The 16864-nt window shown below is 68.8% G+C and overlaps 1 protein-coding gene across 1 annotated transcript in view; it reads left to right on the top strand.

Annotated features, from left to right (window-relative positions):
* Positions 1-16864, top strand: part of LOC140406485 (crossover junction endonuclease MUS81-like) — a gene marked incomplete at its 3' end in the record, with an annotated part of 75626 nt that overhangs the window by 28760 nt on the left and 30002 nt on the right. Inside the window, exons 2-3 of the mRNA XM_072494510.1 lie at positions 12142-12334; positions 15482-15611. Of these exons, the coding sequence (XP_072350611.1) occupies positions 12197-12334; positions 15482-15611 (268 nt within the window). The remainder of the gene's footprint in view (positions 1-12141; positions 12335-15481; positions 15612-16864) is intronic.

Here is a 16864-nt window from a genome sequence, read left to right as displayed (position 1 = left end):
GGGCAGTGTGTCGGGGGGCAGTGTGTCGGGGGGCAGTGTGTCGGGGGGCAGTGTGTCGGGGGGCAGTGTGTCGGGGGGCAGTGTGTCGGGGGGCAGTGTGTCGGGGGGCAGTGTGTCGGGGGGCAGTGTGTCGGGGGGCAGTGTGTCGGGGGGCAGTGTGTCGGGGGGCAGTGTGTCGGGGGGCAGTGTGTCGGGGGGCAGTGTGTCGGGGGGCAGTGTGTCGGGGGGCAGTGTGTCGGGGGGCAGTGTGTCGGGGGGCAGTGTGTCGGGGGGCAGTGTGTCGGGGGGCAGTGTGTCGGGGGGCAGTGTGTCGGGGGGCAGTGTGTCGGGGGGCAGTGTGTCGGGGGGCAGTGTGTCGGGGGGCAGTGTGTCGGGGGGCAGTGTGTCGGGGGGCAGTGTGTCGGGGGGCAGTGTGTCGGGGGGCAGTGTGTCGGGGGGCAGTGTGTCGGGGGGCAGTGTGTCGGGGGGCAGTGTGTCGGGGGGCAGTGTGTCGGGGGGCAGTGTGTCGGGGGGCAGTGTGTCGGGGGGCAGTGTGTCGGGGGGCAGTGTGTCGGGGGGCAGTGTGTCGGGGGGCAGTGTGTCGGGGGGCAGTGTGTCGGGGGGCAGTGTGTCGGGGGGCAGTGTGTCGGGGGGCAGTGTGTCGGGGGGCAGTGTGTCGGGGGGCAGTGTGTCGGGGGGCAGTGTGTCGGGGGGCAGTGTGTCGGGGGGCAGTGTGTCGGGGGGCAGTGTGTCGGGGGGCAGTGTGTCGGGGGGCAGTGTGTCGGGGGGCAGTGTGTCGGGGGGCAGTGTGTCGGGGGGCAGTGTGTCGGGGGGCAGTGTGTCGGGGGGCAGTGTGTCGGGGGGCAGTGTGTCGGGGGGCAGTGTGTCGGGGGGCAGTGTGTCGGGGGGCAGTGTGTCGGGGGGCAGTGTGTCGGGGGGCAGTGTGTCGGGGGGCAGTGTGTCGGGGGGCAGTGTGTCGGGGGGCAGTGTGTCGGGGGGCAGTGTGTCGGGGGGCAGTGTGTCGGGGGGCAGTGTGTCGGGGGGCAGTGTGTCGGGGGGCAGTGTGTCGGGGGGCAGTGTGTCGGGGGGCAGTGTGTCGGGGGGCAGTGTGTCGGGGGGCAGTGTGTCGGGGGGCAGTGTGTCGGGGGGCAGTGTGTCGGGGGGCAGTGTGTCGGGGGGCAGTGTGTCGGGGGGCAGTGTGTCGGGGGGCAGTGTGTCGGGGGGCAGTGTGTCGGGGGGCAGTGTGTCGGGGGGCAGTGTGTCGGGGGGCAGTGTGTCGGGGGGCAGTGTGTCGGGGGGCAGTGTGTCGGGGGGCAGTGTGTCGGGGGGCAGTGTGTCGGGGGGCAGTGTGTCGGGGGGCAGTGTGTCGGGGGGCAGTGTGTCGGGGGGCAGTGTGTCGGGGGGCAGTGTGTCGGGGGGCAGTGTGTCGGGGGGCAGTGTGTCGGGGGGCAGTGTGTCGGGGGGCAGTGTGTCGGGGGGCAGTGTGTCGGGGGGCAGTGTGTCGGGGGGCAGTGTGTCGGGGGGCAGTGTGTCGGGGGGCAGTGTGTCGGGGGGCAGTGTGTCGGGGGGCAGTGTGTCGGGGGGCAGTGTGTCGGGGGGCAGTGTGTCGGGGGGCAGTGTGTCGGGGGGCAGTGTGTCGGGGGGCAGTGTGTCGGGGGGCAGTGTGTCGGGGGGCAGTGTGTCGGGGGGCAGTGTGTCGGGGGGCAGTGTGTCGGGGGGCAGTGTGTCGGGGGGCAGTGTGTCGGGGGGCAGTGTGTCGGGGGGCAGTGTGTCGGGGGGCAGTGTGTCGGGGGGCAGTGTGTCGGGGGGCAGTGTGTCGGGGGGCAGTGTGTCGGGGGGCAGTGTGTCGGGGGGCAGTGTGTCGGGGGGCAGTGTGTCGGGGGGCAGTGTGTCGGGGGGCAGTGTGTCGGGGGGCAGTGTGTCGGGGGGCAGTGTGTCGGGGGGCAGTGTGTCGGGGGGCAGTGTGTCGGGGGGCAGTGTGTCGGGGGGCAGTGTGTCGGGGGGCAGTGTGTCGGGGGGCAGTGTGTCGGGGGGCAGTGTGTCGGGGGGCAGTGTGTCGGGGGGCAGTGTGTCGGGGGGCAGTGTGTCGGGGGGCAGTGTGTCGGGGGGCAGTGTGTCGGGGGGCAGTGTGTCGGGGGGCAGTGTGTCGGGGGGCAGTGTGTCGGGGGGCAGTGTGTCGGGGGGCAGTGTGTCGGGGGGCAGTGTGTCGGGGGGCAGTGTGTCGGGGGGCAGTGTGTCGGGGGGCAGTGTGTCGGGGGGCAGTGTGTCGGGGGGCAGTGTGTCGGGGGGCAGTGTGTCGGGGGGCAGTGTGTCGGGGGGCAGTGTGTCGGGGGGCAGTGTGTCGGGGGGCAGTGTGTCGGGGGGCAGTGTGTCGGGGGGCAGTGTGTCGGGGGGCAGTGTGTCGGGGGGCAGTGTGTCGGGGGGCAGTGTGTCGGGGGGCAGTGTGTCGGGGGGCAGTGTGTCGGGGGGCAGTGTGTCGGGGGGCAGTGTGTCGGGGGGCAGTGTGTCGGGGGGCAGTGTGTCGGGGGGCAGTGTGTCGGGGGGCAGTGTGTCGGGGGGCAGTGTGTCGGGGGGCAGTGTGTCGGGGGGCAGTGTGTCGGGGGGCAGTGTGTCGGGGGGCAGTGTGTCGGGGGGCAGTGTGTCGGGGGGCAGTGTGTCGGGGGGCAGTGTGTCGGGGGGCAGTGTGTCGGGGGGCAGTGTGTCGGGGGGCAGTGTGTCGGGGGGCAGTGTGTCGGGGGGCAGTGTGTCGGGGGGCAGTGTGTCGGGGGGCAGTGTGTCGGGGGGCAGTGTGTCGGGGGGCAGTGTGTCGGGGGGCAGTGTGTCGGGGGGCAGTGTGTCGGGGGGCAGTGTGTCGGGGGGCAGTGTGTCGGGGGGCAGTGTGTCGGGGGGCAGTGTGTCGGGGGGCAGTGTGTCGGGGGGCAGTGTGTCGGGGGGCAGTGTGTCGGGGGGCAGTGTGTCGGGGGGCAGTGTGTCGGGGGGCAGTGTGTCGGGGGGCAGTGTGTCGGGGGGCAGTGTGTCGGGGGGCAGTGTGTCGGGGGGCAGTGTGTCGGGGGGCAGTGTGTCGGGGGGCAGTGTGTCGGGGGGCAGTGTGTCGGGGGGCAGTGTGTCGGGGGGCAGTGTGTCGGGGGGCAGTGTGTCGGGGGGCAGTGTGTCGGGGGGCAGTGTGTCGGGGGGCAGTGTGTCGGGGGGCAGTGTGTCGGGGGGCAGTGTGTCGGGGGGCAGTGTGTCGGGGGGCAGTGTGTCGGGGGGCAGTGTGTCGGGGGGCAGTGTGTCGGGGGGCAGTGTGTCGGGGGGCAGTGTGTCGGGGGGCAGTGTGTCGGGGGGCAGTGTGTCGGGGGGCAGTGTGTCGGGGGGCAGTGTGTCGGGGGGCAGTGTGTCGGGGGGCAGTGTGTCGGGGGGCAGTGTGTCGGGGGGCAGTGTGTCGGGGGGCAGTGTGTCGGGGGGCAGTGTGTCGGGGGGCAGTGTGTCGGGGGGCAGTGTGTCGGGGGGCAGTGTGTCGGGGGGCAGTGTGTCGGGGGGCAGTGTGTCGGGGGGCAGTGTGTCGGGGGGCAGTGTGTCGGGGGGCAGTGTGTCGGGGGGCAGTGTGTCGGGGGGCAGTGTGTCGGGGGGCAGTGTGTCGGGGGGCAGTGTGTCGGGGGGCAGTGTGTCGGGGGGCAGTGTGTCGGGGGGCAGTGTGTCGGGGGGCAGTGTGTCGGGGGGCAGTGTGTCGGGGGGCAGTGTGTCGGGGGGCAGTGTGTCGGGGGGCAGTGTGTCGGGGGGCAGTGTGTCGGGGGGCAGTGTGTCGGGGGGCAGTGTGTCGGGGGGCAGTGTGTCGGGGGGCAGTGTGTCGGGGGGCAGTGTGTCGGGGGGCAGTGTGTCGGGGGGCAGTGTGTCGGGGGGCAGTGTGTCGGGGGGCAGTGTGTCGGGGGGCAGTGTGTCGGGGGGCAGTGTGTCGGGGGGCAGTGTGTCGGGGGGCAGTGTGTCGGGGGGCAGTGTGTCGGGGGGCAGTGTGTCGGGGGGCAGTGTGTCGGGGGGCAGTGTGTCGGGGGGCAGTGTGTCGGGGGGCAGTGTGTCGGGGGGCAGTGTGTCGGGGGGCAGTGTGTCGGGGGGCAGTGTGTCGGGGGGCAGTGTGTCGGGGGGCAGTGTGTCGGGGGGCAGTGTGTCGGGGGGCAGTGTGTCGGGGGGCAGTGTGTCGGGGGGCAGTGTGTCGGGGGGCAGTGTGTCGGGGGGCAGTGTGTCGGGGGGCAGTGTGTCGGGGGGCAGTGTGTCGGGGGGCAGTGTGTCGGGGGGCAGTGTGTCGGGGGGCAGTGTGTCGGGGGGCAGTGTGTCGGGGGGCAGTGTGTCGGGGGGCAGTGTGTCGGGGGGCAGTGTGTCGGGGGGCAGTGTGTCGGGGGGCAGTGTGTCGGGGGGCAGTGTGTCGGGGGGCAGTGTGTCGGGGGGCAGTGTGTCGGGGGGCAGTGTGTCGGGGGGCAGTGTGTCGGGGGGCAGTGTGTCGGGGGGCAGTGTGTCGGGGGGCAGTGTGTCGGGGGGCAGTGTGTCGGGGGGCAGTGTGTCGGGGGGCAGTGTGTCGGGGGGCAGTGTGTCGGGGGGCAGTGTGTCGGGGGGCAGTGTGTCGGGGGGCAGTGTGTCGGGGGGCAGTGTGTCGGGGGGCAGTGTGTCGGGGGGCAGTGTGTCGGGGGGCAGTGTGTCGGGGGGCAGTGTGTCGGGGGGCAGTGTGTCGGGGGGCAGTGTGTCGGGGGGCAGTGTGTCGGGGGGCAGTGTGTCGGGGGGCAGTGTGTCGGGGGGCAGTGTGTCGGGGGGCAGTGTGTCGGGGGGCAGTGTGTCGGGGGGCAGTGTGTCGGGGGGCAGTGTGTCGGGGGGCAGTGTGTCGGGGGGCAGTGTGTCGGGGGGCAGTGTGTCGGGGGGCAGTGTGTCGGGGGGCAGTGTGTCGGGGGGCAGTGTGTCGGGGGGCAGTGTGTCGGGGGGCAGTGTGTCGGGGGGCAGTGTGTCGGGGGGCAGTGTGTCGGGGGGCAGTGTGTCGGGGGGCAGTGTGTCGGGGGGCAGTGTGTCGGGGGGCAGTGTGTCGGGGGGCAGTGTGTCGGGGGGCAGTGTGTCGGGGGGCAGTGTGTCGGGGGGCAGTGTGTCGGGGGGCAGTGTGTCGGGGGGCAGTGTGTCGGGGGGCAGTGTGTCGGGGGGCAGTGTGTCGGGGGGCAGTGTGTCGGGGGGCAGTGTGTCGGGGGGCAGTGTGTCGGGGGGCAGTGTGTCGGGGGGCAGTGTGTCGGGGGGCAGTGTGTCGGGGGGCAGTGTGTCGGGGGGCAGTGTGTCGGGGGGCAGTGTGTCGGGGGGCAGTGTGTCGGGGGGCAGTGTGTCGGGGGGCAGTGTGTCGGGGGGCAGTGTGTCGGGGGGCAGTGTGTCGGGGGGCAGTGTGTCGGGGGGCAGTGTGTCGGGGGGCAGTGTGTCGGGGGGCAGTGTGTCGGGGGGCAGTGTGTCGGGGGGCAGTGTGTCGGGGGGCAGTGTGTCGGGGGGCAGTGTGTCGGGGGGCAGTGTGTCGGGGGGCAGTGTGTCGGGGGGCAGTGTGTCGGGGGGCAGTGTGTCGGGGGGCAGTGTGTCGGGGGGCAGTGTGTCGGGGGGCAGTGTGTCGGGGGGCAGTGTGTCGGGGGGCAGTGTGTCGGGGGGCAGTGTGTCGGGGGGCAGTGTGTCGGGGGGCAGTGTGTCGGGGGGCAGTGTGTCGGGGGGCAGTGTGTCGGGGGGCAGTGTGTCGGGGGGCAGTGTGTCGGGGGGCAGTGTGTCGGGGGGCAGTGTGTCGGGGGGCAGTGTGTCGGGGGGCAGTGTGTCGGGGGGCAGTGTGTCGGGGGGCAGTGTGTCGGGGGGCAGTGTGTCGGGGGGCAGTGTGTCGGGGGGCAGTGTGTCGGGGGGCAGTGTGTCGGGGGGCAGTGTGTCGGGGGGCAGTGTGTCGGGGGGCAGTGTGTCGGGGGGCAGTGTGTCGGGGGGCAGTGTGTCGGGGGGCAGTGTGTCGGGGGGCAGTGTGTCGGGGGGCAGTGTGTCGGGGGGCAGTGTGTCGGGGGGCAGTGTGTCGGGGGGCAGTGTGTCGGGGGGCAGTGTGTCGGGGGGCAGTGTGTCGGGGGGCAGTGTGTCGGGGGGCAGTGTGTCGGGGGGCAGTGTGTCGGGGGGCAGTGTGTCGGGGGGCAGTGTGTCGGGGGGCAGTGTGTCGGGGGGCAGTGTGTCGGGGGGCAGTGTGTCGGGGGGCAGTGTGTCGGGGGGCAGTGTGTCGGGGGGCAGTGTGTCGGGGGGCAGTGTGTCGGGGGGCAGTGTGTCGGGGGGCAGTGTGTCGGGGGGCAGTGTGTCGGGGGGCAGTGTGTCGGGGGGCAGTGTGTCGGGGGGCAGTGTGTCGGGGGGCAGTGTGTCGGGGGGCAGTGTGTCGGGGGGCAGTGTGTCGGGGGGCAGTGTGTCGGGGGGCAGTGTGTCGGGGGGCAGTGTGTCGGGGGGCAGTGTGTCGGGGGGCAGTGTGTCGGGGGGCAGTGTGTCGGGGGGCAGTGTGTCGGGGGGCAGTGTGTCGGGGGGCAGTGTGTCGGGGGGCAGTGTGTCGGGGGGCAGTGTGTCGGGGGGCAGTGTGTCGGGGGGCAGTGTGTCGGGGGGCAGTGTGTCGGGGGGCAGTGTGTCGGGGGGCAGTGTGTCGGGGGGCAGTGTGTCGGGGGGCAGTGTGTCGGGGGGCAGTGTGTCGGGGGGCAGTGTGTCGGGGGGCAGTGTGTCGGGGGGCAGTGTGTCGGGGGGCAGTGTGTCGGGGGGCAGTGTGTCGGGGGGCAGTGTGTCGGGGGGCAGTGTGTCGGGGGGCAGTGTGTCGGGGGGCAGTGTGTCGGGGGGCAGTGTGTCGGGGGGCAGTGTGTCGGGGGGCAGTGTGTCGGGGGGCAGTGTGTCGGGGGGCAGTGTGTCGGGGGGCAGTGTGTCGGGGGGCAGTGTGTCGGGGGGCAGTGTGTCGGGGGGCAGTGTGTCGGGGGGCAGTGTGTCGGGGGGCAGTGTGTCGGGGGGCAGTGTGTCGGGGGGCAGTGTGTCGGGGGGCAGTGTGTCGGGGGGCAGTGTGTCGGGGGGCAGTGTGTCGGGGGGCAGTGTGTCGGGGGGCAGTGTGTCGGGGGGCAGTGTGTCGGGGGGCAGTGTGTCGGGGGGCAGTGTGTCGGGGGGCAGTGTGTCGGGGGGCAGTGTGTCGGGGGGCAGTGTGTCGGGGGGCAGTGTGTCGGGGGGCAGTGTGTCGGGGGGCAGTGTGTCGGGGGGCAGTGTGTCGGGGGGCAGTGTGTCGGGGGGCAGTGTGTCGGGGGGCAGTGTGTCGGGGGGCAGTGTGTCGGGGGGCAGTGTGTCGGGGGGCAGTGTGTCGGGGGGCAGTGTGTCGGGGGGCAGTGTGTCGGGGGGCAGTGTGTCGGGGGGCAGTGTGTCGGGGGGCAGTGTGTCGGGGGGCAGTGTGTCGGGGGGCAGTGTGTCGGGGGGCAGTGTGTCGGGGGGCAGTGTGTCGGGGGGCAGTGTGTCGGGGGGCAGTGTGTCGGGGGGCAGTGTGTCGGGGGGCAGTGTGTCGGGGGGCAGTGTGTCGGGGGGCAGTGTGTCGGGGGGCAGTGTGTCGGGGGGCAGTGTGTCGGGGGGCAGTGTGTCGGGGGGCAGTGTGTCGGGGGGCAGTGTGTCGGGGGGCAGTGTGTCGGGGGGCAGTGTGTCGGGGGGCAGTGTGTCGGGGGGCAGTGTGTCGGGGGGCAGTGTGTCGGGGGGCAGTGTGTCGGGGGGCAGTGTGTCGGGGGGCAGTGTGTCGGGGGGCAGTGTGTCGGGGGGCAGTGTGTCGGGGGGCAGTGTGTCGGGGGGCAGTGTGTCGGGGGGCAGTGTGTCGGGGGGCAGTGTGTCGGGGGGCAGTGTGTCGGGGGGCAGTGTGTCGGGGGGCAGTGTGTCGGGGGGCAGTGTGTCGGGGGGCAGTGTGTCGGGGGGCAGTGTGTCGGGGGGCAGTGTGTCGGGGGGCAGTGTGTCGGGGGGCAGTGTGTCGGGGGGCAGTGTGTCGGGGGGCAGTGTGTCGGGGGGCAGTGTGTCGGGGGGCAGTGTGTCGGGGGGCAGTGTGTCGGGGGGCAGTGTGTCGGGGGGCAGTGTGTCGGGGGGCAGTGTGTCGGGGGGCAGTGTGTCGGGGGGCAGTGTGTCGGGGGGCAGTGTGTCGGGGGGCAGTGTGTCGGGGGGCAGTGTGTCGGGGGGCAGTGTGTCGGGGGGCAGTGTGTCGGGGGGCAGTGTGTCGGGGGGCAGTGTGTCGGGGGGCAGTGTGTCGGGGGGCAGTGTGTCGGGGGGCAGTGTGTCGGGGGGCAGTGTGTCGGGGGGCAGTGTGTCGGGGGGCAGTGTGTCGGGGGGCAGTGTGTCGGGGGGCAGTGTGTCGGGGGGCAGTGTGTCGGGGGGCAGTGTGTCGGGGGGCAGTGTGTCGGGGGGCAGTGTGTCGGGGGGCAGTGTGTCGGGGGGCAGTGTGTCGGGGGGCAGTGTGTCGGGGGGCAGTGTGTCGGGGGGCAGTGTGTCGGGGGGCAGTGTGTCGGGGGGCAGTGTGTCGGGGGGCAGTGTGTCGGGGGGCAGTGTGTCGGGGGGCAGTGTGTCGGGGGGCAGTGTGTCGGGGGGCAGTGTGTCGGGGGGCAGTGTGTCGGGGGGCAGTGTGTCGGGGGGCAGTGTGTCGGGGGGCAGTGTGTCGGGGGGCAGTGTGTCGGGGGGCAGTGTGTCGGGGGGCAGTGTGTCGGGGGGCAGTGTGTCGGGGGGCAGTGTGTCGGGGGGCAGTGTGTCGGGGGGCAGTGTGTCGGGGGGCAGTGTGTCGGGGGGCAGTGTGTCGGGGGGCAGTGTGTCGGGGGGCAGTGTGTCGGGGGGCAGTGTGTCGGGGGGCAGTGTGTCGGGGGGCAGTGTGTCGGGGGGCAGTGTGTCGGGGGGCAGTGTGTCGGGGGGCAGTGTGTCGGGGGGCAGTGTGTCGGGGGGCAGTGTGTCGGGGGGCAGTGTGTCGGGGGGCAGTGTGTCGGGGGGCAGTGTGTCGGGGGGCAGTGTGTCGGGGGGCAGTGTGTCGGGGGGCAGTGTGTCGGGGGGCAGTGTGTCGGGGGGCAGTGTGTCGGGGGGCAGTGTGTCGGGGGGCAGTGTGTCGGGGGGCAGTGTGTCGGGGGGCAGTGTGTCGGGGGGCAGTGTGTCGGGGGGCAGTGTGTCGGGGGGCAGTGTGTCGGGGGGCAGTGTGTCGGGGGGCAGTGTGTCGGGGGGCAGTGTGTCGGGGGGCAGTGTGTCGGGGGGCAGTGTGTCGGGGGGCAGTGTGTCGGGGGGCAGTGTGTCGGGGGGCAGTGTGTCGGGGGGCAGTGTGTCGGGGGGCAGTGTGTCGGGGGGCAGTGTGTCGGGGGGCAGTGTGTCGGGGGGCAGTGTGTCGGGGGGCAGTGTGTCGGGGGGCAGTGTGTCGGGGGGCAGTGTGTCGGGGGGCAGTGTGTCGGGGGGCAGTGTGTCGGGGGGCAGTGTGTCGGGGGGCAGTGTGTCGGGGGGCAGTGTGTCGGGGGGCAGTGTGTCGGGGGGCAGTGTGTCGGGGGGCAGTGTGTCGGGGGGCAGTGTGTCGGGGGGCAGTGTGTCGGGGGGCAGTGTGTCGGGGGGCAGTGTGTCGGGGGGCAGTGTGTCGGGGGGCAGTGTGTCGGGGGGCAGTGTGTCGGGGGGCAGTGTGTCGGGGGGCAGTGTGTCGGGGGGCAGTGTGTCGGGGGGCAGTGTGTCGGGGGGCAGTGTGTCGGGGGGCAGTGTGTCGGGGGGCAGTGTGTCGGGGGGCAGTGTGTCGGGGGGCAGTGTGTCGGGGGGCAGTGTGTCGGGGGGCAGTGTGTCGGGGGGCAGTGTGTCGGGGGGCAGTGTGTCGGGGGGCAGTGTGTCGGGGGGCAGTGTGTCGGGGGGCAGTGTGTCGGGGGGCAGTGTGTCGGGGGGCAGTGTGTCGGGGGGCAGTGTGTCGGGGGGCAGTGTGTCGGGGGGCAGTGTGTCGGGGGGCAGTGTGTCGGGGGGCAGTGTGTCGGGGGGCAGTGTGTCGGGGGGCAGTGTGTCGGGGGGCAGTGTGTCGGGGGGCAGTGTGTCGGGGGGCAGTGTGTCGGGGGGCAGTGTGTCGGGGGGCAGTGTGTCGGGGGGCAGTGTGTCGGGGGGCAGTGTGTCGGGGGGCAGTGTGTCGGGGGGCAGTGTGTCGGGGGGCAGTGTGTCGGGGGGCAGTGTGTCGGGGGGCAGTGTGTCGGGGGGCAGTGTGTCGGGGGGCAGTGTGTCGGGGGGCAGTGTGTCGGGGGGCAGTGTGTCGGGGGGCAGTGTGTCGGGGGGCAGTGTGTCGGGGGGCAGTGTGTCGGGGGGCAGTGTGTCGGGGGGCAGTGTGTCGGGGGGCAGTGTGTCGGGGGGCAGTGTGTCGGGGGGCAGTGTGTCGGGGGGCAGTGTGTCGGGGGGCAGTGTGTCGGGGGGCAGTGTGTCGGGGGGCAGTGTGTCGGGGGGCAGTGTGTCGGGGGGCAGTGTGTCGGGGGGCAGTGTGTCGGGGGGCAGTGTGTCGGGGGGCAGTGTGTCGGGGGGCAGTGTGTCGGGGGGCAGTGTGTCGGGGGGCAGTGTGTCGGGGGGCAGTGTGTCGGGGGGCAGTGTGTCGGGGGGCAGTGTGTCGGGGGGCAGTGTGTCGGGGGGCAGTGTGTCGGGGGGCAGTGTGTCGGGGGGCAGTGTGTCGGGGGGCAGTGTGTCGGGGGGCAGTGTGTCGGGGGGCAGTGTGTCGGGGGGCAGTGTGTCGGGGGGCAGTGTGTCGGGGGGCAGTGTGTCGGGGGGCAGTGTGTCGGGGGGCAGTGTGTCGGGGGGCAGTGTGTCGGGGGGCAGTGTGTCGGGGGGCAGTGTGTCGGGGGGCAGTGTGTCGGGGGGCACAGTGTGTCGGGGGGCACAGTGTGTCGGGGGGCACAGTGTGTCGGGGGGCACAGTGTGTCGGGGGGCACAGTGTGTCGGGGGGCACAGTGTGTCGGGGGGCACAGTGTGTCGGGGGGCACAGTGTGTCGGGGGGCACAGTGTGTCGGGGGGCACAGTGTGTCGGGGGGCACAGTGTGTCGGGGGGCACAGTGTGTCGGGGGGCACAGTGTGTCGGGGGGCACAGTGTGTCGGGGGGCACAGTGTGTCGGGGGGGAGTGGGGCGCAGTGTGTCGGGGGGGAGTGGGGGGCAGTGTGTCGGGGGGGAGTGGGGGGCAGTGTGTCGGGGGGGAGTGGGGGGCAGTGTGTCGGGGGGGAGTGGGGGGCAGTGTGTCGGGGGGGAGTGGGGGGCAGTGTGTCGGGGGGGAGTGGGGGGCAGTGTGTCGGGGGGGAGTGGGGGGCAGTGTGTCGGGGGGGAGTGGGGGGCAGTGTGTCGGGGGGGAGTGGGGGGCAGTGTGTCGGGGGGGAGTGGGGGGCAGTGTGTCGGGGGGGAGTGGGGGGCAGTGTGTCGGGGGGGAGTGGGGGGCAGTGTGTCGGGGGGGAGAGGGGGGCAGTGTGTCTGGGGGGGCAGTGTGTCGGGGGGAGAGGGGGGCAGTGTGTCTGGGGGGGCAGTGTGTCGGGGGGAGAGGGGGGCAGTGTGTCTGGGGGGGCAGTGTGTCGGGGGGAGAGGGGGGCAGTGTGTCTGGGGGGGCAGTGTGTCGGGGGGAGAGGGGGGCAGTGTGTCTGGGGGGGCAGTGTGTCGGGGGGAGAGGGGGGCAGTGTGTCTGGGGGGGCAGTGTGTCGGGGGGAGAGGGGGGCAGTGTGTCTGGGGGGGGCAGCGTGTCGGGGGGAGAGGGGGGCAGTGTGTCTGGGGGGGGCAGCGTGTCTGGGGGGGGCAGCGGGAGAGAGGGAATGGCGGTTTTTAAGGATCTGCATATGTCGGCCGCTCTGAGTCAGGAAGAAGTGATTAGTTGCCGACAGGAGGGGTTTTGGGCCTCGAAAGCTGCAACGTGTTCCCCCCCCTCGGAATGTGAACAGGGGAGGAGGGGGTGAAGGCTGCGGCTGCTGGTCGCACCTCGAGCACGGGTTCACATTCACCCAGCGCTCCTCGAGGGAACGACGCGTACCCGGAACTGAACGGGTCTCGTCAGGGAATACCCTCACCCCCGGGGCACGTTTGGTCCGGGTGCTGCACGGCTTGGGATTCCCGGAATTCCCAACAGTGCAGACACTTTAAAGCAGGAAACCATGTCAAGTTTCTTGGCTGCTATTTCCCTGATTGACACCCTTCTCTCTCTTCCCTCCTCCTCCTCCTCTCAGCTCACATCCGGATCTCGCTCTCTCCGCCGCCGGTGTCCGGTTGTTTTCGGCGGAGATGTTTGCCCCAGTGGCTAATTGTGGGGGCGAGGCGCTGCTTCCCGCCTGCCCAAACCCACTCTTCCTGCAGTGGCTGGTGGAATGGAGGGACACGGCGGCAGAGAGGCAGCAGAAATCTCAAATCGTCTACGAAAAGGTGGGTGAATTTCTGCATCGCGTTCAACAGGCTGGGGGAAGGCAGGGTGGGGGTGTGTGCCTTCGAGCTGCCCCCCCCCCCCCTTCCAAGACCACATGAGAGGCCTTTTGGGTATGTGGGATTAAGGGGGAGAGTGGGATTAGACTGAGTGGGATATTAAAGGGTGTGGGGAGTGAGGGGGAGAGTGGGATTAGACTGGGTGGGATATTAAAGGGTGCGGGGAGTGAGGGGGAGAGTGGGATTAGACTGGGTGGGATATTAAAGGGTGCGGGGAGTGAGGGGGAGAGTGGGATTAGACTGGGTGGGATATTAAAGGGCGCGGGGAGTGAGGGGGAGAGTGGGATTAGACTGGGTGGGATATTAAACGGTGCGGGGAGTGAGGAGGGAGAGTGGGATATTAAAGGGTGAGGGGAGAGTGGGATTAGACTGGGTGGGATATTAAAGGGTGTGGGGAGTGAGGGGGAGAGTGGGATTAGACTGGGTGGGATATTAAAGGGTGCGGGGAGTGAGGGGGAGAGTGGGATTAGACTGGGTGGGATATTAAAGGGTGTGGGGAGTGAGGGGGAGAGTGGGATTAGACTGGGTGGGATATTAAAGGGTGCGGGGAGTGAGGGGGAGAGTGGGATTAGACTGGGTGGGATATTAAAGGGTGTGGGGAGTGAGGAGGGAGAGTGGGATTAGACTGGGTGGGATATTAAAGGGTGTGGGGAGTGAGGGGGAGAGTGGGATAAGACTGGGTGGGATATTAAAGGGTGCGGGGAGTGAGGGGGAGAGTGGGATTAGACTGGGTGGGATATTAAAGTGTGCGGGGAGTGAGGGGGAGAGTGGGATTAGACTGGGTGGGATATTATAGGGTGTGGGGAGAGTGGGATTAGACTGGGTGGGATATTAAAGGGTGAGGGGAGTGAGGGTTTAGACTGGGTGGGATATTAAAGGGTGAGGGATTAGACTGGATGGGATATTAAAGGTTGAGGGGCGTGCGGGATTAGACTGGGTGGGATATTGAAGGGTGTGGGGAGTGAGGGGGAGAGTGGGATTAGACTGGGTGGGATATTAAAGGGTGTGGGGAGTGAGGGGGAGAGTGGCATTAGACTGGGTGGGATATTAAAGGGTGAGGGATTAGACTGGGTGGGATATTAAAGGGTGTGGGGAGAGTGGGATTAGACTGGGTGGGATGTTAATGGGTGAGGGGAGTGAGGGATTAGACTGGGTGGGATATTCAAGGGTGAGGGGAGTGAGGGATTAGACTGTAGGATATTAAAGGGTGAGGGGGAGAGTGGGATTAGACACGGCATATTAAAGGGTGTGGGGAGTGAGGGGGAGAGTGGGATTAGACACGGTGGCCTATTAAAGGGTGTGGGGAGTGAGGGGGAGAGTGGGATTAGACTCGGTGGGATAGTAAAGGGTGCGGGGAGTGAGGGGGAGAGTGGAATTAGACTGGGTGTGATGTTAAAGGGTGCAGGGAGTGAGGGGGAGAGTGGGATTAGACTGGGTGGGATATTAAAGGGTGCGGGGAGAGTGGGATTAGTTTGGGTGGGATATTAAAGGGTGCGGGGAGTGAGGGGGAGAGTGGGATTAGACTGGGTGGGATATTAAAGGGTGCGGGGAGTGAGGGGGAGAGTGGGATTAGACTGGGTGGGATATTAAAGGGTGCGGGGAGTGAGGGGGAGAGTGGGATTAGACTGGGTGGGATATTAAAGGGTGTGGGGAGTGAGGAGGAGGTGTGGGATCGGACTGGGTGGGATATTAAAGGGTGTGGGGAGTGAGGGGGAGAGTGGGATTAGACTGGGTGGAATATTAAAGGGTGTGGGGAGTGAGGGGGAGAGTGGGGTTAGACTTGGTGTGATATTAAAGGGTGTGGGGAGTGAGGGGGAGAGTGGGATTAGACTGGGTGGGATATTAAAGGGTGTGGGGAGTGAGGGGAGAGTGGGATTAGACTGGGTGGGATAGTAAATGGTGCGGGGAGTGAGGAGGAGGTGTGGGATCGGACTGGGTGGGATATTAAAGGGTGCGGGGAGTGAGGGGGGAGAGTGGGATTAGACTGGGTGGGATATTAAAGGGTGCGGGGAGTGAGGGGGAGAGTGGGATTAGACTGGGTGGGATATTAAAGGGTGTGGGGAGTGAGGGGGAGAGTGGGGTTAGACTTGGTGTGATATTAAAGGGTGTGGGAGTATCCCGGTCCTGGACCAGACCCCAACAGTGTCTATGCTACTGGACAGAAACCTGAATTTTAATTTTTATTCTGTAAAACTGAGAAGAAAGTATACCTCGCTCCAGGAGTGGTTCCACACAAACTAGGAATATGGTAAATTGAAATAAACTTTATTACTAACAAAGTATTAAAACATCACACCAAAAAATAGCTTCACAATTTCCCCTTAAACAGTAGTAATTTATACAGTGAATACAATACCCTTAGCTGCTATCTTTATTCCCACTCACACAACAAGGAAACCATCTCCGCTCTCAATCCACTGTTCAATACTGTTAGCACTCAGCAATACCTGCTGTCTGGAGATGTTCTTTGAGAAGGAGAGATCGCTTGACACTGCTTTAAAGATAAGATCTGACCCCTGTCAGACCCATGCAGGAGCTCCGGCTGTATCGCTTCAGATTCTGCTTCTCAGCTTGTTTCCGCTCTCCCGTGTTCTCAGACAAGTCTGCACCGCCTGAAAGACCGCTAATCTCACTTAAACTGTGCTGCAGAGAGCAAAACAGCTTGACTTCTGAACACAGCGTCATCCAGAACTGCACTGACCCGCTTTCCCCCAAAATGGCTGATACCCTTAGCTCCACCCAGTAACGGCCTCACCGGACCAAGCTGAAATCTAATTAACTCCACAGGGAATCCCCTTAACCCAAACAAAATTCCAGTAGCCCAAGCTTTTTACGGTGCTTTAATTTCCCTTAAGACGTGACTGCAACAGTCAAACTCACAACTCAGACTTTTAACCCTCGCGGCACCAAATACCTGTGATGCAATACACCTGAAACACTGACATTCACCACAGGAGTGAGCGGGAGAATGGGATGGGAATGGCTGGGATGTGGGAGACATGAATTCCAGTCCGATCCTGCATTAAAGCTGTCTTTCTGAGCTGTTTTGCTTGTGTGATGAACGTATCGCCTGCTTTTCCCCTGCTTTAGGCCATTCGCTCCTTGACCATGTACCCGCTGCCGTTGCGGACTGGGCGCGAAGCCAAGATTCTCTATGGCTTCGGTGACGGGATTTGCAACCGGCTGGACGAGAAGCTGTCCGAGTACTGCGCCAAGAACGGTCCGTGAGGCAGCCGCTGTCACCGGAATTGTCCTTTCATCGGGGGAGGGGAGCGCGGGCGGGCGTCCGAGAGAGACTGAGGGAGGCGGCCGTGCAACGGAAAAGTGCCTGAGGGATTTGGGGTGGGGGGGGGGAGGGGAGGGATGGAGGGAGAGGCGGGATGGAGGGAGAGGCGGTGTGAGAGTGAGGGAGACGGGGGTGAGGGAGGGAGGGAGACGGGGGTGAGGGAGGGAGGGAGACAGGGGTGAGGGAGGGAGACGGGAGGGAGGGAGACGGGGGTGAGGGAGGGAGGGAGACGGGGGTGAGGGAGGGAGGGAGACGGGGGTGAGGGAGGGAGGGAGACGGGGGTGAGGGAGGGAGGGAGACGGGGTTGAGGGAGGGAGGGAGAGGCGGGGGGAGGGAGGGAGGAGAGGGAGAGGGGGGGAAGTGGGAGAGGCGGGGAAGGGGGGAGGGAGGGAGAGGCGGGGAAGGGGGGAGGGAGGGAGAGGCGGGGGAAGGGGGGAGGGAGAGGCGGGGGAGGGAGAGAGGCGGGGGAGGGAGAGAGGCGGGGGAGGGAGAGAGGCGGGGGAGGGAGAGAGGGGGGGGAAGGGGGAGAGGGAGAGGGGGGGAGGGAGGGAGAGGCGGGGGGAGGGGGGGAGGGAGAGGCGGGGAGGGAGAGGCGGGGGAAGGGGGGGAGGGAGAGGCGGGGGAAGGGGGGGAGGGAGAGGCGGGGGAGGGAGGAGAGGGTGAGGCGGGGGAGGGAGAGGCGGGGAAGGGGGGGGAGGGTGGGAGAGGCGGGGGTGGGAGAGGCGGGGGTGGGAGAGGCGGGGGTGGGAGAGGCGGGGGTGGGAGAGGCGGGGGTGGGAGAGGCGGGGGTGGGAGAGGCGGGGAGGGAGAGGCGGGGGAAGGGGGAGGGAGGAGAGGGAGAGGCGGGGGAGGGGGGAGGGAGGAGAGGGAGAGGCGGGGGAGGGAGGAGAGGGAGAGGCGGGGAGGGAGAGGCGGGGGAAGGGGGGGAGGGAGGGAGAGGCGGGGGAGGGAGGAGAGGGTGAGGCGGGGGAGGGAGAGGCGGGGGAAGGGGGAGGGAGGAGAGGGAGAGGCGGGGGAGGGAGAGGCGGGGGAGGGTGGGAGAGGCGGAGGAAGGGGGAGGGAGGAGAGGGAGAGGCGGGGGAGGAGAGGGAGAGGGAGAGGCGGGGGAAGGGGGGGAGGGAGGGAGAGGCGGGGGAAGGGTAGAGGAAGGGAGATGCGGGGGAGGGAGAGGCGGGGGAAGGGGTAGG

The sequence above is a fragment of the Scyliorhinus torazame genome, unplaced genomic scaffold (assembly GCF_047496885.1).
Source record: "Scyliorhinus torazame isolate Kashiwa2021f unplaced genomic scaffold, sScyTor2.1 scaffold_556, whole genome shotgun sequence".
In the NCBI taxonomy this organism is placed as follows: domain Eukaryota; kingdom Metazoa; phylum Chordata; class Chondrichthyes; order Carcharhiniformes; family Scyliorhinidae; genus Scyliorhinus; species Scyliorhinus torazame.
This window is presented reverse-complemented; position numbering and strand designations above follow the sequence as displayed.